Source organism: Crotalus tigris, unplaced genomic scaffold, assembly GCF_016545835.1.
Source record: "Crotalus tigris isolate CLP2741 ecotype Arizona unplaced genomic scaffold, ASM1654583v1 scf7180000018940.2059657, whole genome shotgun sequence".
Classification (NCBI taxonomy): Eukaryota; Metazoa; Chordata; class Lepidosauria; order Squamata; family Viperidae; genus Crotalus; species Crotalus tigris.
The window spans coordinates 656,089-679,071 of record NW_024097284.1 but is presented as its reverse complement, the minus strand read 5'-3'; the positions used below and the strand labels follow the sequence as shown (position 1 = coordinate 679,071).

At 37.1% G+C, this 22,983-nt stretch overlaps 2 protein-coding genes across 7 annotated transcripts in view; one reads left to right on the top strand and one right to left on the bottom strand.

Moving 5' to 3' along the window:
• The window catches only part of LOC120314512 (protein lifeguard 1-like), a 35,690-nt gene extending 20,783 nt beyond the window's left edge, over nucleotides 1-14,907 (top strand). For 3 of the 4 annotated variants that reach the window (XM_039357696.1, XM_039357695.1, XM_039357697.1), the window contains exons 6-10: nucleotides 1,429-1,466; nucleotides 1,553-1,640; nucleotides 9,557-9,646; nucleotides 10,751-10,798; nucleotides 11,686-14,907. In XM_039357696.1, the coding sequence (XP_039213630.1) occupies nucleotides 1,429-1,466; nucleotides 1,553-1,640; nucleotides 9,557-9,646; nucleotides 10,751-10,798; nucleotides 11,686-11,835 (414 nt within the window). In that variant the 3' untranslated portion in view covers nucleotides 11,836-14,907. The remainder of the gene's footprint in view (nucleotides 1-1,428; nucleotides 1,467-1,552; nucleotides 1,641-9,556; nucleotides 9,647-10,750; nucleotides 10,799-11,685) is intronic. The other variant, XM_039357698.1, reaches the window with a different exon arrangement.
• Nucleotides 14,445-22,983, bottom strand: part of ANKIB1 (ankyrin repeat and IBR domain containing 1) — a 65,556-nt gene continuing 57,017 nt past the window's right edge. The window contains exons 18-20 of one of the 3 annotated variants that reach the window (XM_039357688.1): nucleotides 20,667-20,778; nucleotides 17,316-17,449; nucleotides 14,445-17,118 (exon numbers count right to left, since the gene is read on the bottom strand). In XM_039357688.1, the coding sequence (XP_039213622.1) occupies nucleotides 16,408-17,118; nucleotides 17,316-17,449; nucleotides 20,667-20,778 (957 nt within the window). In that variant the 3' untranslated portion in view covers nucleotides 14,445-16,407. The remainder of the gene's footprint in view (nucleotides 17,119-17,315; nucleotides 17,450-20,666; nucleotides 20,779-22,983) is intronic. The other 2 variants (XM_039357690.1, XM_039357689.1) reach the window with 2 other exon arrangements.

Genomic DNA, 22,983 nt, shown 5'->3' with positions numbered 1-22,983 from the left:
ACGCCGTTTTCCCTTCCAGGATTTCTTGTGAGTAAGTCTTAAAACTTCCTTCTAGCTTCCCTTGTTAAGGATCCCACCTTCGTCGCCAGTGTTAAGTCCTGGGAGCGATGGCGAATGAAGACTACACATGTCTCTGGAACAGCTCTTTATTGTGCTTATTTCCAACTCAACAACAACGAACAAAGGCACGCAGGCCTCCTTTTATATGTCCCCATTCCCCGGACAAGATGGCAAGCTCTTTAGGCACTTTTCGCGCCTTGCGCATGCATGCTCGGCAAGCGCCACTAAGTCTGGTCCCGGGCAGCTTCTGCAATTGCCCGGGAACCTTGCAATGTCCTGTGCCTGCATTTGCAGGCTCAGGACAAAACACCCTGGGTATACCATTCCAGAGAAATGACTGTCCAATCTCTTCTTAAAAACCGCTAAGGATGGAGCGCCCACAACTTCTGGAGGCAAGCTGTTCCACTGATTAATTGTTCTGATTCTCAGGAAATTTCTCCTTAGTTCTAGGTTGGAATTCTGTTTGATAAGCTTTCATTTGTTACTTCTTGTCCTGTTGTCAGGTGCTTTGGAGAATAGGTTGACCCCCTCTTCTCTGTGACAGCCCCTCAAATATTGAAAGACTGCTATCATGTCATTCCTAATCCTTCTTTTTGTTAGGCGAGACTTACTTAGTTTGCAACTAAGTGTTTTAGCCTCCAGCCCCTAATCATCTTTATTGCTCTTCTCTGCATTCTTTCCAAAGTCTCAACATTTTTTTGGACTGTGCTGACCAAAATTGGATGCAGTATTTCAACTGTGATCTTATCAAAGGAGTATATAGCAGTACTAATACTTCACCTGATCTTGATATTATCTCTCTGTTGATGCAGCTTAGGACTACATTGGCTCTTTTGGCAGCTGCAGCACACTGCTGGCTCATACTTATGTGGTTATTCACTAGGACTGCTAGATCCCTCTCAGAATTACTGTTGTTGAGCCAGCAGTGTTATTCTATATCTGTACAAGTGGGTTTTCTTGCCCAAGTGTAAAATCTTACTTTTTTCACCACTGAATTGCACTTTGTTGAATAGGACTCAGTGTTCATGTCTGTCAAGATTCTTCTAAAAAAACATTGGTTTTTCTCTCCATCTGCACATTTATAACTTCCCATTATGTTCTCTCATCTGAATCATTTTAATAAGTATATCTCTTTTTAGTTTAACATAATTTTACAAAACATACCTGTATAAATATTGTTAAGTGCGTAGGATTTTTTGGCTGGGAATTTACATGTAAAAATTCTATATGGTAGAATGAATTATAGGTTTTTTTCTGAATTGGAAAATGAAGAATTTCCTTCAGGAACAAATGCAAAAAAAAAAGATATTATGTAAGATAATAGTAATAATACATAAGTAATGCAATAAAACTTATTTTTATTTTTAGACAATCCTTATGGGTACATGGCTTGGATCCATTGATGCGTAAGTTGTTAATGAATAAATTGAATTGCATTGTGTTGATGTGGTTATGAATGTCATAGAAATATTTATGTGTTCTTGGGTTTTAGTTTCTTCGATGCAGATACTTTGATGTGGACTGTTGGTTCTACTTCATTAGTGACATTGGGACTGCATTTTTTTGCTCTTCAGACAAAAGTAAGCAGTCACTGTTTAAATATCCTATAGAACTATTTGAGATATGAACAATTAAATCACAATTAAAAATCAGGTATGTTCTGTCTCTTGAACTACAGTGCATTCAGAAAGTATTCAGACCCCCTTAATGTCTGTCAATTTTGTTATACTGCAGCCTGATTCTACAATTGTTGAAATTCATTTTTTTTCTCATTAATCTACACTCAGTACCCCTTAATGACGAAGTGAAAACAGAATTTTAGAAATGTCTAAGAGTGAATAAAGAGGTTCCTATATTGTCTTGCCAATGGGAGTGTCTTAATTTCTACAGCAGGAATGTCAATGAGCCTTAAATTATAACTTATACAACAAAAATAATATTTATAGTGCATTGGACACTATTAAAGGTCTCAGAAAAGGATTCTCTAGGAAAGCATTTTGTTGGATAATGCTTCCTTAAAAACACATGTTTTACAATATCCTATACTTATTAAGTTTTGGGAGAAAGTAGTGGAATATATAAATGTGAATGTGTAACAAAAGGTAACATTTACAGAGAATAATATTTTCTTGAATCGCATTCCCAGCACATGGAATTTGACAACTGGGTAACGCAAATAGATTCTCTGTGTCTTTATTATAGCTAGAAGAGTGACATTCAGTCCCATTTACTCAGTGGATTAGAGACTTGGTTATACTTGCTACTTATGAGCTGTTTGGCTATAGATGTGGAGTTTGTACGGATAAGTATAATAAAATATGGGACTCATCTATTCAAAATATAGTTAAAAATTACGATAGTTATTATATATTAGAAATACACCCACGCACATATGTATGTATGTATGCATGTGTGTGGGTGTGTATGTATTTGTATGTATGTATGTATGTAATAATAATAATAATAATAATAGTAAAGTTGGAAGGGACCTTGGAGGTCATCTAGTCCAACCCCCTGCTCGGGCAGGAAACCCTACACCATTTCGGACAAGTGGCTGTCCAGTCTCTTCTTAAAAACTTCCAGTGTTGGAGCATTTACTGCGTCTGGAGGCAAGCTGTTCCACTGATTAATTGTTCTCACTGTCAGGAAGTTTCTCCTTAGTTCTAGGTTGCTTCTCTCCTTGATTAGTTTCCACCCGTTGCTTCTTGTCCTGCCTTCAGGTGCTTTGGAAAATAGCTTGATTCCCTCTTCTTTATTGCAGCCCCTGAGATATTGGAATAATGCTATCATGTCCCCCCTTGTCCTTCTCTTCGTTAAACTAGACATACCCAATTCTCGCAACCGTTCCTTATATGTTTTAGCCTACAGTCCCCTAATCATCTTTGTTGCTCTTCTCTGTACTCTTTCTAGAGTCTCAACATCTTTTTTACATCGTGGTGACCAAAACTGGATGCAGTATTCCAAGTGTGGCCTTACCAAGGCATTGAAGAGTGGTATTAATACTTCACGTGATCTTGATTCTATACCTCTGTTAATGCAGCCTAGCACTGTGTTGGCCTTTTTGGCAGCTGCAGCACACTGCTGGCTCATATTTAGGTGATTGTTTACTAGGACTCCGAGGTCCCTCTCACAGTTACTACTATTGAGCATGGTGCCACCTATGCTGTACTTATGCATTTGGTTTTTCTTGCCTAAATGTAGAACCTTGCTTTTTTCACCATTGAATTTCATTTTGTTAGTTAGTGCCCAGTGTTCAAGTCTGTCCAGATCCTTCTGTATCTGAAGCCTGTCTTCTGGAGTGTTGGCTATTCCTGCCAGCTTGGTGTCGTCTGCAAATTTGATGAGTTCCCAATCTATCCCTTCATCCAAATCATTGATGAAGATGTTGAAGAGTACTGGGCCCAGAACAGAGCCCTGGGGCACCCCACTACACACTTCCCTCCATATAGATGCAGTTCCATTGAGGACCACTCGCTGAGTACGGCCGGTCAGCCAGCTACGGATCCATCTGGTGGTGGTTCTGTCTACCCCACATTTTTCTATCTTGTCAAGTAGTAGGTTGTGATCTAATTTATCAAATGCCTTACTGAAGTCCAAGTAAATTATGTCCACAGCATTCCTCTGATCCACTAATTTTGTCACTTGGTCAAAGAATGCAATAAGATTTGTCTGGCATGATCTATTTTTGACAAACCCATGTTGGCTTTTAGTAATGACTTTGTTGCCTCTAGGTGTTCGTTGATTCGTTGTTTGATTATCTTTTCCAGGATCTTCCCAGGTATTGAGGTCAGGCTGATAGGTCTGTAATTCCCTGGATCCATTTTTTTTTCCTTTTTTGAGGATGGGAACTACATCAGCTCTTTTCCAGTCCTCTGGTAGTTCCCCTGTGTTCCATGATCTTTGAAAAATATAGTTCAGTGGCTCCGATATCACATCTGCCAGTTCCTTGAGAACTCTGGGGTGTAATCCATCTAGTCCTGGCGATTTGAACTCATCTAGGCTGGACAGGTGCTCACTAACCATTTTCTTGCCTATCTTAATTTATGTTTCTGTTTTGTTTTTTATGGCACTATTTTTGATAGGTTGGTCTGTTTTTTCCCTTTGTGTAAAGACAGACGCAAAAAATGAGTTAAATAGTTCTTTCTCCCTGTTGCGTGTCACCTTCTTGCCACTTCCACGCACTAATGGACCAATCATTTCCTTCACTTTTTTCTTGTTTTTTACATGTTGAAAGAAGCTTTTTTTGTTATTTTTGACTTTGGTCGCAAGCCTTAGTTCATTTTGAGCCTTGGCTTTCTTCACTTCATCTTTGCAGGCTCGGGCTATTTGCTGATATTCTGACTTAGTTATGTTCCCCTCTTTCCACTTTCTATACTTGTCCTTTTTATCTTTCAATTTGTCAGAGAGTTCTTTATGAGCCATGCTGGTTTCTTTTGGGAGCTGTTGTTTTTCCTCTTTGTTGGTATTGTGCTAGACTGTGCTTTTATTATCTCATTTTTCAAAATTTCCCAAGCTTCTTGAGTTGTTTTCCCCTTGAGGATTCTCATCCATGGAATCCTTCCCAAGCCCTCTCTAAGTTTATTGAAATTAGCTCTCTTGAAGTCCAAGACTCTAGTTTGACTGTGTTCTATTGCTTGTGCTTCTATAATGTTGAATTCTAATATTGCATGATCACTTCCTCCCAGGGTTCCTATGGCTTCAACACCGTCTATCATTTCATCTCTGTTAGTGAGAATTAGATCCAAAATGGCTAATCCCCTAGTTCCCTTCTCTACTTTTTGGGAGACAAAGTTGTCTGCTAGGTTTGCCAGGAACCTGTTTGATCTTCCACTTGGTGCGGAGTTTGTCTCCCAGTTGATGTCAGGGTAGTTAAAGTCCCCCATTACTATTGTGATGTGCTTCCTACATACCTTAGTTAGCTGACTAGCAAAAAGTTCATCTATTTCCTCTGTTTGGTTGAGTGGTCTGTAGTATACACCTATGGCAATGTCATTTCCCCCCCCTTTTATATTGACCCAAATGCATTCAAGACAGTTTTTATCATTGTTGTGCTCTATTTCTGTGGAGATGTAGTTATTTCTTATATAGAGAGCAACTCCACCTCCTCTTTTATTTGGTCTGTTTCTTTTAAATAATTTAAATCCCTCTAGCTGTGTGTTCCATGTGTGGGTTTCATCCCACCATGTTTCCGTAATGGCAACAATATCGTATCTGCCCTCATTAACCTGAATTTCTAGTTCACCCTGTTTGCTGTTCATACTCTGTGCATTGGTGTATAAACATTTGAGTCCTTTGTGGGTGGCCCTGTGTTTCCTTTCTACATAACCTGTGTGGTGCCTGAGTTCCCCTATTGTCTTACCACCTATTTGGTTAGTGCACTTTATGTGGCACTCGCTATTAGATGCTTCATTTTGCTTGATAGCAAGGTTGATATTCTTGTCCACACACACATCTATGCTACATGCACTGATAGCCCTATAGTTTTTAAATTGCCGGGGACAGGGTTGTTCCGTATCAATTAACTCCCTGTCCCCGCTGTTTAGTTTAAATTTCCCTCCAGAAAATCTGTGAATTTATAGCCGAGTAACTCAGTCCCTTTTTTTGATGGATGCAAACCATCTCTTTTGTACATCTTTTGATTGGACCAGCTACTGACATCGTGACTAATATATCCAAAGCCTTCCCCTTTACACCACTCCTTTAGCCACATATTGAATTGTGCTATGCGCTGGCCTTTTCCGTTTTGCTCCTTATACACTGGTAAAACCTCTGAGAAAGTAAGCCTACAGCCTATTCTGCTAAGTTCCTTCCCCAAGCTCTGGAAATCATTCTGCACAGAGAGTACATCTTTTTGGGACAGATCATTAGTGCCAAGATGTACAATAGCCTCCACATCAAAGTCCTTGCTGCCATTCTTGATTATTTTAGAAATACGCTTCTTGTCCCTACTGGCAGTAGCACCTGGAAGACACCTGACCTCTTTCAAAGCCTCTGTGTCCTTTCCTAAATTTACATCCCTTATAATTGAATCACCTACCAGAAGGTAGCTTCTCTTTTTGGGAGCCTTTCTATTCTTGCATGACTGATGTGCAATACCTGATTCACACTTCTCCCTGTCAAAATCTAGTTCTTCATCTCGGACCACAATCCCCTGCTTATTTGAGTTATCTTCACAAATACCTTTACCTGTCTCCTTAATGTCCCTATTAAGGTCAGCAAGGGCACTGTAACTGTTGTGCAGGGACACAGCGAAAGCTTTGTGTTTATGGTTCACAGCTCTCACCCTGCCAGATCCCACGGTTGTCCACACTGCCCTTCTCCTGCAGGATCTTTGTGGTAAAGGGGGCTGATAGCACGGAGGCTTACTAGAGTAGAGGGGCTGAACTGGACACCTAATTTCTGCCCGAAGAGCACGGATTACAGACCCTAGGTAAATGATCTGTCCTTGTAGGCTAGTGATTTGTTTACAGATAGGACAGTTTCCAAGTTTGAAAAGGGTACTGCGAAAGACAGCTGCAAAGCAAGTGTTGCACTGAACTAAGCCAGACATCTTAGACAGAGGGGATGTTAGACACACTTGCCCTGAATGTACTGCTACTGTTTGTGATTTTTAGTTATATAATTATATAATTCGCGCGCCATTAGGCGCGCGGGCCGCTACTTTCCTGGTGGATTCTCCCAAAACTTACAGATTAAGCAGCAGCTGAGGCAATACAGCACGTTCCAGCAGCCCGACCGGAGTTGAAATGGGGTTTAAATAGAGTATAATACACTATAAATATAATGGAGATCCAATCAGGGCCTCGCTACTTTCCTGGTGGATTCTCCCAAAACTTACAGATTAAGCAGCAGCTGAGGCAATACAGCACGTTCCAGCAGCCCGACCGGAGTTGAAATGGGGTTTAAATAGAGTATAATACACTATAAATATAATGAAGATCCAATCAGGGCCTCGCTACTTTCCTGGTGGATTCTCCCAAAACTTACAGATTAAGCAGCAGCTGAGGCAATACAGCACGTTCCAGCAGCCCAACCGGAGTTGAAATGGGGTTTAAATATGTGTATATATATATATATATATATATATATATATATATATATGTAGGTCTTTGGTTGTTCGGGTTTTCTCCCCGCGTAAAATTGGAAGTGTCTTGGTGACGTTTCGACGAAGTCCCATTCGTCATCTTCAGGCTGATCCTCCATAAACACAACATCAAAACAGCATTCTGCACAAACAGAAAAATATCCACCATCCTTAGAAACCCCAAAGATAAAATTGAATTAGAAAATCAAGGAGTATACGAAATCCCATGCACCACTTGTCCCACCACATACATCGGACAAACCAACAGAAGAATAAGTGCACGCATTGAAGAACATAAGAACTCAGTCAAAAAAGAGGAACCAACATCTTCCCTGGTCCAACACCTTAAAGCCACAGGACATGAAATTGACTTTAAAAATACCAGAACCATTGCCAAAAGTGAACATTTTAATAACAGAATAATCAGAGAAGCCATCGAGATAGAAAAACGCCCACACAGCATGAACAAGCGAGATGATACCTCCCGCCTACCAGCCATTTGGAAACCCGCCCTTATTGACAAACGACTCCCTAACACAAAAAATGATACCAGACCCACACTCACAAAAACCACACAGGATGTCACCACCACACATCCACGCAAAAAACAAACCCAAAGCCACACCGATGACGAGGCACGACCACAAACCAGAAGCCAGACCACAGCTGCATCATTAGCCACTTTAAACCCCTCCAATCCATACATGAAGCAAACTGACACCCTCCATGAAGAGGAGGCACGACCACGAACGCGAAGCCAAAAAATAGCAAGGCAGCCCAAAATCTTAAACCCCTCTGCAACTCAGACTAACTGAGCACAACCAAACAGAACACTCCCCCAGCCAATCAGAGCACAGCCAAGCCCCTAACCATTCAGAACACACCTCCACCCAATCAGAACACAGCCAAGCTCCCACCCAATCAGTTCATACCCCCACTGGCAGTTAAAAGGAATAAACAGCTAAGACCACACATTGCTGCTCAAAGCACGAAGCTGAAAGCACCAGCCTGAAGATGACGAATGGGACTTCGTCGAAACGTCGCCAAGACACTTCCAATTTTACGCGGGAGAAAACCCGAACAACCAAAGACCTACATACAAATACCCGCGAAAACCTCAGAAAACAAATATATATATAATTATATGTAGAATTGTAATTAGATAATTATATGTAGAATTGTAATTATATACTGTTAATCATTGTAATGTCATATTTTTTCTATTATATTTTTAATATATTTTTTAAGCACCATTATATAATTTTTAAATAATATATATGCCTTTGTTTTTATTTCTTTTGTTTTTCCTTTTCCTGTTATTTTAAAAGCAATAAAAATAAATAGCACTAATCTGCATTTTTATAGTAAGGTTATTGAATATTACAATTACAAGAATAAAAAGTAGTATGTTCAAAAGGTTGTTGAACAAGTAGCTGTTAAGTGAGGTGTTTGTTTATATTTTGAAAAATAACAAAAACAAAATTTTAAAAATTATTTCAATAGAAATGTTTGGATTCATCTTTTCCTGAAGTATATTTATTAATATTAAAATAAATTCTGTAAATTCTGAGAGTTGAATCAAAGGAAAGACTACTATATAGTGGAACTACAGAGAAAGGAATGCATCCAAGATATAAAGTGGCACAGAAGATTTTTATTAAGACTGTTTAGTTATTAATGGTCCCAAAGCAGTGGAAGGGAACCTTGGGGATGTCAATTTAGCCATCTGTTTTAGATCTGTGTCGCTCCTGGTTGGTTAAAGCTTTCTGAGAAACATGTAATTGGATCCAAATAAAGGTGATTTCATCTCTTGAGGCAATGATACTGGCCCTTCTTCCTCAAAAAACCATCATTGGACGCACAAGGAACATATCTCTGGTGGGTTTAGAGCTTTGAGAGATTCGGAAGAGCTTTAAATCCACCAGAGACATGCTTTTTATGAGAAGCAACTGTCTAGTGCACTTGTGGAAAGTCCTGTCTTTCTCTGACCCACTCAACTGCTCTTCATTCGGCTGTAGTTTTGGGTACCACTCTTAATGGAGCTGTCTTGCATTCCTCATTTCTTCCCTGGAAGTTGCCTTTTAACAAGGTGCTGAAGGCCTGGTTCTTCCACCTTAATGAAATGATTGTGTATGTGTGAGTCATCTGTCATTCCAGGTACAATGTTCTGTTTCAATTTTGTATTGAGTTGACTGCCATATAAATTTAAGAAATAAAAATTTAGCAGAGATACTAAGTTTGGTAGGGACTCCAGTATATTTGTTAATAAACCAATTATGAAAATGTTGTGATGAGTATGAAATGGGATTACTTAAAATTTTTCCTTGTATGCATCATGTTATTCAAATATTCTAGGTCCTAATATTTGTGAGATGACAAAAATATGTTGATTCTATTGTTGCTTCTCTTCAGTGGCAACTTACCATCACAAATGGAATATTGCTAGTCCTGTTGTTTTCATTAACCATTACTGGAGTTCTTTGTATCTTTATGCAATCACAAGTAAGTGAAGTACTTTCATTTTTTTGGTCTCACAACTTTTTTGTTTTACCTATTTGATTCTTAATTTCATAAACTGTTTCCTATCTTGTTAAAGGCTAAGGAAGAATGCAACTATAATCATTTTAGCTTTTATACTGTAATTACGGTTGCAAATACTTTTAATTCTGTTAAATCAGCCTTTGGTTTTCCAAATTCAGCTGTTTAGTCTCCTGGTACAGTGGTATATATGGCACTGTCTTTTCAATGCATATGGAGGCAAATTTTGATGATTTTTTTTGGCTGGAAGACTAATTATAGTTTCATTGGAAGTATTGCATTTAATTTTTATATGTGGAATTTTTACTGAAAGCACATGAGACACTTCACAAAAGGTAAACATATTTGGGAAAAAGCAAGAATTGGTAAGCAGGTAAATGTATAATGCCAAAAATAGTTTAATGCTAGCTCTCTAGCAAGAAGAAAGAACCTGTGGAGCAACACTCTACATCAAATAGATAGAAGGGTGACCCCAATATGGCATATTTTTGGAATAAATTAAGTGCTCACATGCAAAAGGTGGGCCAGGAAGCTAGCATGCAACTTCATATAAACAAATTATCTGGATAAGAAGTCCCATCATGGTAAATTAATTGTTAACTCCCAAAGGGGTAGATACAGCATATGAAGAACGTCACCACAAATCTCACTTTAGGACCAATTTAGTGAAGTGTTGTCCTATTTTACCCTTACACAGCATTCCAATGAAGAAGGGTGGAAACATCTGAAGGTATCAAACCATCAAGAAAGGATGGTACAAAAACAGTCATTACCACAGGGCCCTCATCTGACACTGTGAAACCCTCCCCCACCCCGTTTTCCCCTGAAGTATTAGGACATGTTTGCAGAGCAGACATAGATCATTGGTTCTGTTCATTTTAAAAGCAAAAGAATAGTACAATTCTTAGACAAATAGCTTCAACTTGAGTCTATGTCAAATCTTTAACCCAAGGAAAATACTTGCCTTCTAGGGAATGGACAGCAAATCATATGGATACTACTAAGTTTTAAGGAACCCTAATTACTTTTGTTCCTGCTTAATTCTAATTCAAAAATCTTATTTTGCAGTTGACAGTAATATTTTATTCTGGTGTTGGAACACTTCTTTTTGGCATAGTAAGTCTTTAACTTAAATTAGCTACAGATCGAATCTGTACCACATAGAGCAGTGATGGCGAACCTTTTGAAGACCGAGTGCCCCAAAACCGCCCCACCCCTCCCGCCCACCTCACCCATCCCCATCTGCCCACAGGGTCACCCACTACCTCCACAGCCCGCCACAGATCACTCAGGCAGCCCTGCAGTGCCATGGTAGCCACACCCTCCACCCGTGCCCTGTAGCATCATCTACGCACAAGGTGTGAGGGTGGAGTCTTGTCCCTGCTGCCCGGCTGCCATTCCTTGGCTGCGTTGCTGTGCGTGGGTTGCGCCCGGTGATGACTCTCCGGGGAGGCTGCTGGTGAGAAGGGGGCCGTGGGGAGAGTCGGGGCTGGGGCGACAATGGCATGCGTGCGTGCCCATAGAGAGGGCTCCGAGTGCCACCTCTGGCACGCGTGCCAGAGGTTCACCACCACTGACATAGAGTGAGAGGCAAACAGCACTATGCAAAACTGAAACTCATTACAGCATGTTTCTGTAAAAAAAATGTGTCTTAAATGATCATCTGAATTAGGTCATCAAAATTTATGACCATGTCTGTTTTGCTTACTTTCTAATGAGTTTATTTTCTGAATATAAATCTTAAGATGATATCATTGTATTAGAAGTTCTAACAATAATTATGACAAAAAGGGATTGTTTTTATTAATAGAGAGCTTTACCACATTAACATATTAAGATCACTTAACTAGATCTTTGAAGATTAAGGTGATAAAAACAGTTAATTATGCAAACTGTTATGCTAAGTAATTGCTTTTAAAATAAATTATATCTTCTGTGAGAAGTGACAGGAAGATTTAGTAACTTAAATGCAATAACTGTATTTTTCTTTTGTTTTTTAAAAGTACCTATTGGTCGACACACAATTAATGCTGGGAAAGAAGCATCATTACCGCCTGAATCCAGATGAATATGTATTTGCAGTATTGAATGTCTACATTGATATTCTCAATATGTTTTTATTTATTTTGAGATTTGTTGGTTTCATGAAGTGAACAGTATGCTATGTAGATTGAATAAAGAAGATTGTACAAAAGTAATGGTTTCAAGAGAACTTCCAGGCAGGAAAAAAAATAGAACTATGAAACATTTATAGAATTTATGCCATAATAACACTACAAAAATTTGAACTGAACAAATATAATTCACATACAGTTAGTCCTTGGTTGATTACCATTTATTCAGCTAGTCCCCAAAGTTATGGTTGATGCAGCAGTAACATGATAAAAATTCAGCCATTTACAACTTTAGGGGCATTTCAGCTCTCCCACCCATCTCTCCTCCTCCCCTCCATCTTAGTCTTTTTCTACTATCCTGCTCAATGGCACTTCTTGCTGGTGCTGGCAGGGGTGGGGATGAATTGAATTTTGCACAGTGGCATAGGGAGTGCTGCCTCAAGTGACAGTCAACAGCCCTCCTTATGCCACTGTGCAAAACTCAACTCATCCCTGTAGGGAGGGCTGTTGGCTGTGGCTTGAGACAGTACTCCCCAGTGGCAGTAGTAGTGTGCTGGAGCGGACATAAAGGCCCAGGAATGGTGATGGGCAATTGATAGAGCTGAACGTCCTAGTGCTGCCACCACTAAGGAGTGCTATTATACAAGATGGCAGAGATGGGGGAAAGATAGGCAGATGGGGGAAGCTGAAGAGGAGGAAGTCCCTTACTTTACCAAGGTTGGAGGCTGACAGGGACTAAGCTGGGAATGGCTTGGCTTGGTTTGGTTCCTCACCTAAGGACCAGTGTTAAGGACTGAAACAGGGACTGAAATTGTGAAATTGTACTTTTCAACTGCATCACTTAGACCGAAATTCTGGTCTCAAATACCCATATCAACCAAGGACTACCTGCAAATGTAGTATAGAAAATGTCACAATGTAAATAAAACTATCCACATATATGTAATATTTGCGAAAGACTTAAGACATTTTATAATCTAACATTAGAATAAAGGTTGACACCAACTTTATTCATTTATCCTTCTTATAATGTTTATTAAATCTGTTAACAATAAACATTTCAAATGAATGAGTGATTGATATTTCAGGGCAAATTTGCACTTCAATCAGTATTCCTTTCTGGTTTCAGTTTAAAAAATGCACAAGTAACTGAGATTTTTCTAAGCAGAACTGTTAACAGTGCTAATTTATTTTCATTAGAGTTTCAGCTGTTAAATGCTTAATTATTTTTGGACTATTTCTGTTCAAAGTACCTATTTCCAATGTTATACAATGTTTGAAATACAGAATAGTGGGTTTGATCTCATTCCTTTCTGCATTCAGATGTTTTCTGCTTCATGGCGTTTGGTTTGGTTTTATAGGTAGCCCTTGACTTATGGCCATAATTGAGCCTTAATTTTCTGTTGCTAAGTGAGACAGTTAAGTGAATTTTGCCCCATTTTACAACATTTTAACCACAGTTAAGTGAATCACTGCAGTTGTTAAGTTAGTCACATGGTTGTTAAGTGAATCTGGCTTCCACATTGACGTTGGTGATCACGATCCTGACTTGCTGCAACCATCATAAATATAGTAAATTAGTTGCCAAGCATCTGAATTTTGATCATGTGACCATAGGGATGCTGCAATGTATGTGTGAAAACTAGTCATAAGTCACTTTTTTCAATGCAGTTGTAACTTTGAACAGTCACTAAATGAATGGCTGTAAATTAGAGGACCACCTGTATTGCAGATGATGTTTGTTCTTTACACAGAAACAAACTACTTCTGTGCAGCATAAGAATTATTAGTGAAACCCTCTACTAGAAAATCTCAGCAAATTGTTGCATACCAGTGTGAACTTTTTTTTATTCCAAACACCATTCTTTCATTTAAAATAATATTTGGTAAAGAAATACAAGGGATAAAAGGAATTAGTTTAAGTAATAAATGTTTAATCAAAATTTTTACATATTATTAATAGCATTCATTTGGCCAAACATCTATACGGTTGTAATATCCTACTGTATATAAAGTGGGAATGTATCAAGTATATACTATGAAAGTGCAAATACCATTTTCAAGATTATAGTAGTTTTGTTTTTCTTTATAAAATTAATTGGTTTACAAAATAGGCTTGCCAAACTTTCTTTCAGAATTCTAAATTCAATTAGTGGGATGGTCTTAAATTTTTAAGTATCAAGAAAATACAAATTTAATATGCTAAATTTCATGCTCAGAATAAATTTAACAATGGAGTATACTTCACAATTTAAACCAAGTTACAGAAAACCATAACCCACAAATTTCACTATCATCACAGAAAGCACTCTTACATATCTTCTCTTAGCTTTGCAAGACATCTTAATGCAATATACAAAACCATGTGATATTCTATTTGGAAATTAAAATTCAAGGAAGTTGTATGTGTATTTAAAATATGTAAGACCAATTAGTGATGATAGTGTCTTCAAGATTTATTTTAACTTAGAAAGGATTCTGTAATAGCTTTTTAAAGAGATAATTTTCCAAGACTAGAAAAAGGGATTCAACACCAATACTTTCAGGACAGGTCAGTTAGAAGCCAAGCTAGAAAATATAATGGAGGTACAGCATATAATAACAGAGAAGCAGACTACTCCTTCCAAATAAATGTCAAGAAACAAGAGTTTTTTAAAAATGGATTAAATAGTTAATATTTAATTTTATGAGCCACAGGGACTGCAAGATCCCAACAGTTATGCTTAAATGAAGGATTTAACACTTTTTTTGTAACACCTAGTAATCAATATATATACCTTTTCTGCCATCCAAATACCTTACTGTACACAATCAGTAGCAAGTTTTTGTATCAGACATAGCAGATCTCTCATATCAAGTCAAACGAAAAAGAAATGGACTGTTTCATTCATTTTTGCTTCTGTTAACCTAGATTTTGATTATATGCAAGCAAAACAGTAATTTAAAACAATTACTTCTAGTTAAAGTTACAATCTGCATCACTAATTTACAATGAGGTTTTGATGTTCTTAAGCCAATTTCAACAAAACTTTTCTCCACAGTAGGACACTATTAGGGAAGATTTGGGGGTTGTTTTGTTTTTTGTTTTTATTTTTTACAAAATATGAAACACCAATCATACACTAAATGAATATTGTGTAGTTGAAAAGAATACATTGTAGTGTTTATTATTTCTGAAAAATGTTAACATTTAAGGTATGATATTCCCTGCGCAGCTATAGTGTCTACAAACAAGGAATTTGTCTGAACAGCTGAATTTCATGCCCACTTTGCAGAGTGCCTGTGTTGGAAACACACACTTATTCCTGTGTTTCACTCTTTTTTCAGCTGAAGTTCATACAACTTCACAGAGTGAAACAAGTAGGCTGGATGGAAATACAGGAGGCACACACAGATACTGACATATGCTGTACTGCCCTCAAATGCATGCTGACAAAGATAGGGTAGGGAGAGAAGGAGAAAAATAAGGCTCTCTGGAATCCTATGGGGATCCTTCTATGTGTGCATGCTATACCTGTACGGGGAAGGCTTATACCCTATATAGGTACTGAGTGGAAAGGAAAGGCCATGAGTGGTTTTATGGAGGTTTCTGCAGTTCATAGCATAGTATACTCCAGAATAGATAACTAATATTCATTTAACTGTGGCAACTATCTATTTAGCTTAGGCAAAGGCACAGTAACATGTTGTTTGTGATATTATTAATATTTCCTGGGTTGGGGGGTGGCAAGGAGGCTGTTTCTAGCTTATGGAAATTGCAAACTTGGTTGTTTTGTAAAATGTTACTGTTCAAAGCAATTGCACTCATAGTGCATAGAATGAATAGAGAAGATTGCACTTCTGTTAAAATGTCTTTTCAACTGAGCCAACTTGGCTGTTAAAAATAATGTCTTTAATAGGAGAATTAGATTTAATTAAGATAAAATTATTTTAATGCAATCATAATGTTGATAAATATGAGTGAAATTTGAAAAAGCTATATCTATGTGTATGTGCATGTGTATGTGTTCTTTACATCCCTAAAAATAATTAGTATAAAAAATAATACTGCATATTTTTATGTTGATTTGCTGCTCAGTTTGGCACATCTGTACTGGTACATAAACATGAAAAGTTTACTCTAATTAGAAAAGGTTCATTTTACTTCAGTTCATACTATTACTGATTAATTGGGGAAAGCAAGACATAATTTTAGTGCTAAATCTTTTTAAAGGATAGGACAAATGAGAGAAAAAGGAGAAGATGTTTTCTTTAAATGAAGAAAGGAAGCCTTTAATCTCCCCTTTCAAGTTAAGGATCATCAGCCTAAGGCTAAATAGATAATGCATTGTGTTTGGAACATGGAGTACAAGCTTTCTACTTCCTCCAAACAAGCAAGCCACGTTACTGTCCAATGAAATAGAAATTCCCTGCAAGGTTCAAATAAGCTTCATAAAGAACACCAAGGAAATTTCTATTTATCCCATTCTGGTAAACAACTGAGCTCTGCTAGTGTTGGTCAAAGTTTCCACTATATATTGTACCATTGGTAACCGCCTAGTCATTTTGGCTCCACAAACAATTCATGTTTTTTCAGACTTTTTGTGATTATACCAAATGCACATGTTCAGCCTATTCAGCTGAAGTTTTAGATGTCTGACACGAAACATCTGAATTTACAATTTGGCTGCTAGTGTCTCCAGAAGCATCTTCACTTGGTGGAACCGTTTCTCCATAACTAATGTCTCCAGCAGCAGCACCTTCTTCTCTTTGAGTGCCTTCATTTTTGATGGCCTCTTCAGAGGGTGCATTTTCCTCTAGAAGATCTTGTCTTACTTGTGGCTCCTCCATTAACCTCTCTTCAGTACTGGGTTGCTGTGAATCATCATCTGCTTCTGTAATTGCGGAAGGAATGAGTGCAATACTCTGAGGATTCATGTCATGGAACCAAGCCATTATGTTTCCAAGGAGATTTTCATTTATATTAAGATCTTGACTACCTGAGTCAGATTCACCAGATGCTGAATATAAGCCACTTCTTGTATTATTGAAAGTGCGAGAACTAAGATGGTCTGTCAAAAACTGATCATTGTCTGCACTTAATTTTATCAGGCTATCACCAAGTTCTAAAAGTTCAGTGCTACTTAGAGCTGCTCTTGGATTATCTACATTTACTGGGCCAGATTCTAATCTTGTAGGCAAAGAAGTACCTATTGCTCCTAATGAAGCTTCATTAGTCAGGAAGTCTCTAGTTTCATCGTCAATAACTAGGCCAGATTCTTGCAATGATAACTGAATAGCAAGAAGTATGTTTGGATCATCTTCATCCAAGGAACTCAGAGCCTATAAGAGATATCAAAATTAAGAAATGCCTATATACTGTATGCCAGTATAATCACTAATAATTATTTTGGCTAAGATTCTGTTTGAAATCTTACGTAGTCAGTTCTATAACTAATATATATTTTCTAATGAAGTTAGAAGATAGATAGATACGAGCTAAAGAAATAAAATAGTAAAGAAAAGATAAAGGACTATACCTGCAGAGAATCCTGGTTTTCAGAGCGACTAACAGGAGTATAGTCATGAAGAGAAGAGCTGTGAAGAATACTCATGGAAGCTGAACTCACCATGGAATTACCGTGTCTTCTGTTACTGCCAGCTTCTTGAGTATCTGCTCAAGCAAAGTTTACAAATTAATACAAGGAGCTTACTTGTCTCTCTCCCCCTGCCTTTTAATCCATTGTTTTTATGTGAATTGTGAATTGAAGTGATGCTACTTGGGACTAAAACATTTCTCTCTCTCTCTCTCTCTCGTTCTCTCTCTTTCTTTATCTCTCTGTCTCTCTCTCTCTCACACACACACTCCAAATGTTCTTTTAATAACTTCAGAGAAGGAAAGCCTTCAAGTCAGTCTTTGATACATGGTGACTGCTTAGATTAGCTCCTCCAATTTTCTTGGCAACGTTTTCAATTTCCCCATTGCCTTCTTCCTAGGGCTGAGAGAGAGAATGACTGGTCCAAGATCACTCAGTTCTCTTCGTGCTTAAGACTAGAACTCATTAAGCTATATCAAGGTGGGAGGTGGCTTGAAGAATTATACTGAGAAATTGGAAATGTAGTATTATTTCAGATGTTAAGGAATGATTGTGGGAAATGTGTGATCTATCTGTTCTTGAAAAGAAAAATTAGTATCTTCTATTTTTAGTATTTAGTAGTATATAAATAATACTACTTTAGTATTTAGAAAAAAATAGCATTTTCTACTAATCAAAAAATAAAGCAATATGTGTTACTATGTTAGAGATTTTGTGGTATTTTACAACAACATTTTGTACTAATAATATTACAATATTGTATGAGTAAACCAGTGAGTATTGATAAGTATAAAATTTCTTTTTCTTTTCTTTTTTTAGTTTGTATTGTTGGTTGGTTGAGATTTAATTTGTATTCTTGTCTTTTCTATTTTTTATTTTTTGCTTTGATGTCAATTTTTTTTAAAGTTTAAAAATGGTTCTATTATTTAACATTTTGTTGTTGTTGTTAATTGCAAAGTCGTGTCCGACCCATCACGACCCCATGGACAACATTCCTCCAGGTCTTCCTGTCCTCTACCATCTTTTGGAGTCCATTTAAGTTCACACCTACTGCTTCAGTGACTCCATCCAGCCATCTCATTCTCTGTCATCCTCTTCTTCTATTGCTCTCAATCTTTCCCAGCATTAGGCCCTTCTCCAGTGAGTCCTTCCTTCTCATTAGGTGGCCAAAGTATTTGAGTTTCAACTTCAGGATCTGGCCTTCTAAAGAGCAATCAGGGTTGATCTCTCTAGGACTGACCGGTTTGAACGCCTTGCAATCCAATCTTCTCCAGCACCATAGTTCAAAGGCCTCAATTCTTTGGCGCTCAGTCTTTCTTATGGTCCAACTTTCACAGCCATACATTGCAATTGGGAAAACCATGGCCTGGACTATACACACTTTTGTTGGCAGGGTGATGTCTCTGCTTTTTAGTATGCTGTCTAAATTTGCCATAGCTTTCCTCCCCAGGAGCAAGCGTCTTTTAATTTCTTGGCTGCAGTCCCCATCTGAGATGATCTTGGAGCCCAGAAAAATAAAATCTGTCACTACCTCCATTTCTTCTCCATCTATTTGCCAGGAATTGAGAGGGCCGGATGCCATGATTTTGGTTTTCTTAATGTTGAGTTTCAAGCCAACTTTTGCACATTCCTTCTTCACCCGCATCAAGAGGCTCTTTAGTTCCTCTTCACTTTCTGCCATTAGAATGGTATCATCTGCATATCTTAGGTTGTTGATATTTCTCCTGGCAATCTTAATTCCAACTTTTGATTCATCTAGCCCTGCCTTTCTCATGATGTGCTCTGCATATAAGTTAAATAGGCAGGGCGACAGTATACAGCCTTGCCGGACTCATTTTCCAATTTTGAACCAATCAGTGGTTCCGTGTCGGTTCTCACTGTTGCTTCTTGACCCACATATAGGTTTCTCAAGAGACAAATGAGATGGTCTGGTACTCCCATCTCTTTAAGAAATTGCCACAATTTGTTGTGATCCACACAATCAAAGGCTTTTGCATAGTCAATGAAGCAGAAGTAGATGTTTTTCTGGAACTCCCTAGCTTTCTCCATGATCCAGCGTATGTTGGCAATTTGATCTCTAGTTCCTCTGCCTCTTCGAAATCCTGCCTGTACTTCTGGTAGTTCTCGATCCACATACTGCTGGAGTCTAGCTTGTAGGATTTTAAGCATAACTTTACTAGCATGTGAAATGAGTGCAATGGTGCGATAGTTTGAACATTCTTTGGCATTGCCTTTCTTTGGAATTGGAATGTAAACTGACCTTTTCCAATCCTGTGGCCACTGTTGAGTTTTCCAAATTTGCTGGCAAATTGAGTGTAGCACTTTTACTGCATCGTCTTTTAAGATTTTGAATAACTCAGCTGGAATACTGTCACCTCCACTAGCTTTGTTGTTGCTCAGATTTTCTAAGGCCCATTTCACTTCACATTCTAGGATGTCTGGTTCGAGGTCAATGACCATCTCATTGTGGTTATCTGGGATGTTAAGCTCATTCTTGTATAGTTCTTCTGTGTAGTTTTGCCATCTCTTCTTAATCTCTTCTGCCTCTGTTAGGTCTCTGCCATTTTGGTCCTTTATCATGCCCATCTTTGCATGAAACGTTCCCTTCATATCTCCAATTTTCTTGAAGAGATCTCTGGTCCTCCCTATTCTGTTGTTTTCTTCTATTTCTTTGCACTGTTCATTTAAGAAGGCATTCTTATCTCTTCTAGCCATTCTCTGGAATTCTGCATTCAATTGGGTGTATCTTTCTCTTTCTCCTTTGCCTTTCGCTTCCCTTCTTTCCTCAGCTAATTGCAAAGCTTCCTCAGACAGATTTAACATTTAAGAATGTTAAATAAAAATAAAAAGACAGATTTCCAAACTATCAAGATATATATTTTAGATGAACAACCAAAATAGAAGGCACCTGAAACTATGTTTTATTCTTTTCTAACTAGAAAGGAGGAAACGTATCTGATTCTCAGCTTATTGTGAAAAATAAAATTGTTTTTCCATCTTTATACAACCTAATAAATTCTGAGAATCCCACATTTGTTAACTCTACTGTTATGTACTACTAGTCTCTCTAATTTTCATCTTGAAAGCCAGAAATATGCTATCTCTTTTTAAGTATTTCATTTTCTTTTGAGGACTTAAACAAGGGATTGTCTTTGGAAATTAATATGGTAATCAGGTTAACGAATCACTTTTTTGCTTGAAAAAGAACTGAATGATAGCCCTCCATTAAATTTCTGATTAAATAAAAGAAAATCAAGCTAGTTTAAAGGAAAATAAAACTCTAGAAAACGTTACCTAGTGTACTCTCACTTGGATCATCAGGATCTGGGGCATTACTCAGCAGACTCTGCACATCTCCACGTCGGCGCTGTCTGTGTCTCCTCCGATACTGAAATTCAGCATATTCCTGCATAAACCAAACGTTACAAAATACAGGGAAGCATGCAGTAATATATTTGGAGCACAACAAACAGCACACTTAATGGAAAAAAAATACTCCCTGTGATTTTATGCATTATAAAATCACCTGTTTCATAAAAAGTAAATAACTAAGTAGCAACCAACACCATGCAGTTTTTGTAAATAAAACTTCAAAAATACATAAATTTGCTAAATAAATTCAGTTAATATATCAATGAAGCTGCTGCTGCTGCATGATTGGTTGCATTTTTATTATATATGAATAAAAATATTATATATATATATATATATATATATATATATATATATATATATATATATATATATATATATAAAAATTTGGATTGCTAACAAAGAATTAAGGGAGAATGGGATAGCTATTTCGAATTTCTTAACTCTCTTCAGCCAAACTTACCCTTCTGAGATTCGAGCCTGGGCTGTGTGCATGTTAGACAGCTGTAGAAGGCCACAGGCTCCTTCTCACTTTGTCAGCTGTATCAGGAGGGAAGATTTCTCTAATATTATAATATCTTAAGCTAAATACTTATTATCTATCCAAATTCAATATCCTTAAAAAGTTGAGGATATATTTGATGTTGGGGATAAGATTTCAATATAAAAGACTGAGCCTGCATTAGTGAAACTGATATTGTATGTTCTTATTCTTCTTTTACCCTCACTGATACAATGTAGCAGATTAGATGAACAGACTTTTGCTTCCCTTCTACTCTTTGTATAATAAAATAAATACTGCAAACAAAAATTGCCTGGTAATGTCTCTGTTAAAACACTCAACAAGTACACCAGCTCACTGTTCTTTGCTTATTAATTAATTATCAAAATAATCTGCAGCAGTTTTAGCGAGTGTCATATTGATAAATTATACCTTTGGATTAAGTATCCTAGCAAACTCATGGTCATGATATCAATCATATTTGGAAATAATATTCAGTTGATCTAATCATATTTTCCATTAACTGCTTATTATGTGATGTGAAAAAAATCTTGACTTACAGTTCTGTGAAATACTGGAACAATTTTATTCAAAATGAACAGGGTGACAATTGAATTATTTTCATTCACTTTTTTTTTTGCTTTGTCTTGGTTTTTTTTTTTTTTTGAAAGACCACCGAAATCTTCAGCCCAAATTACTTTTAAAGTTTGCCTAGTCCTAACTGACAAGTATTCTTTATTTCAAAAATCAAGAACACAGGTCAAAAATTTGAGCACACATCCACAATTGCAATGGAATTCAATGGGGGACATATGAGTAGTCATTGTAGACCTAAGATATCAGCAATATTTATTTGTTGTCCAGAAATGTTATATATTTCACATAAGCCTAATTAACTTAAGTTTGTTACTAATTCAGACTGTGGTGCTAATGGATTGAGGGGGGGGGTTGAAAAAATTATACATTATAATATTATTTCTAATTAATATCAGAATCAGATGCTGTCAGTGATATAAAATGCATGAAATAGTTCAGAGGAAATTCTTGGGGAAAAATTGTTAGTTTAGTCAATAATAAGAGTTCTGAATTAGACAATCTTTTCATTTAATGCTTCTAAGGTGATTTTTTTTTTTTACTAGTTTGTTTCAACTTTTCAAAATATTCTCATCTTAAATACTGATCAAATTTAGCTTAGGTAATATTTCATTGTTTAACATTATATAATAAACAGGCTAATTCTCAAACAAAATCATTAATTTATCTCATACCAGTTATACAGCAGTGCAAACTTCAAATAAGATTTACTGATTTTGAATAATTAAAATGTTTTATTGCAAACATTTAATTATTGGGGGAAAAAAGCCAGCCAGTTTATCTGAATATAAGAAGCAAACTATAGTCTTGCAAGCATAATGCTATCTAGTGACTATAAAAAGGAAATATGCATAAGTATGCAATTGTATAAATCACAAAACAATCCTAAAGGAAAGAATTGAAGAAGAAAAACCCCTTCCTCTCTATCCCAGTTAATTAGCTTCATATTTTCATATTTATATTTTACAGGCCTGGAATTAGCAAGATTTATTTTTTAATTTCCTTTTCATTTTCCCCCATTCTTTTGTACCTGCTAATGACACATTAGGCTGGGGCTACTTGGAATCTCATAGCTACATGGAAAGTGTTTTTTTGATGTTCATTTTTCCAGTTTTTATTCAGTCCACTGTGCTATCTTTCACA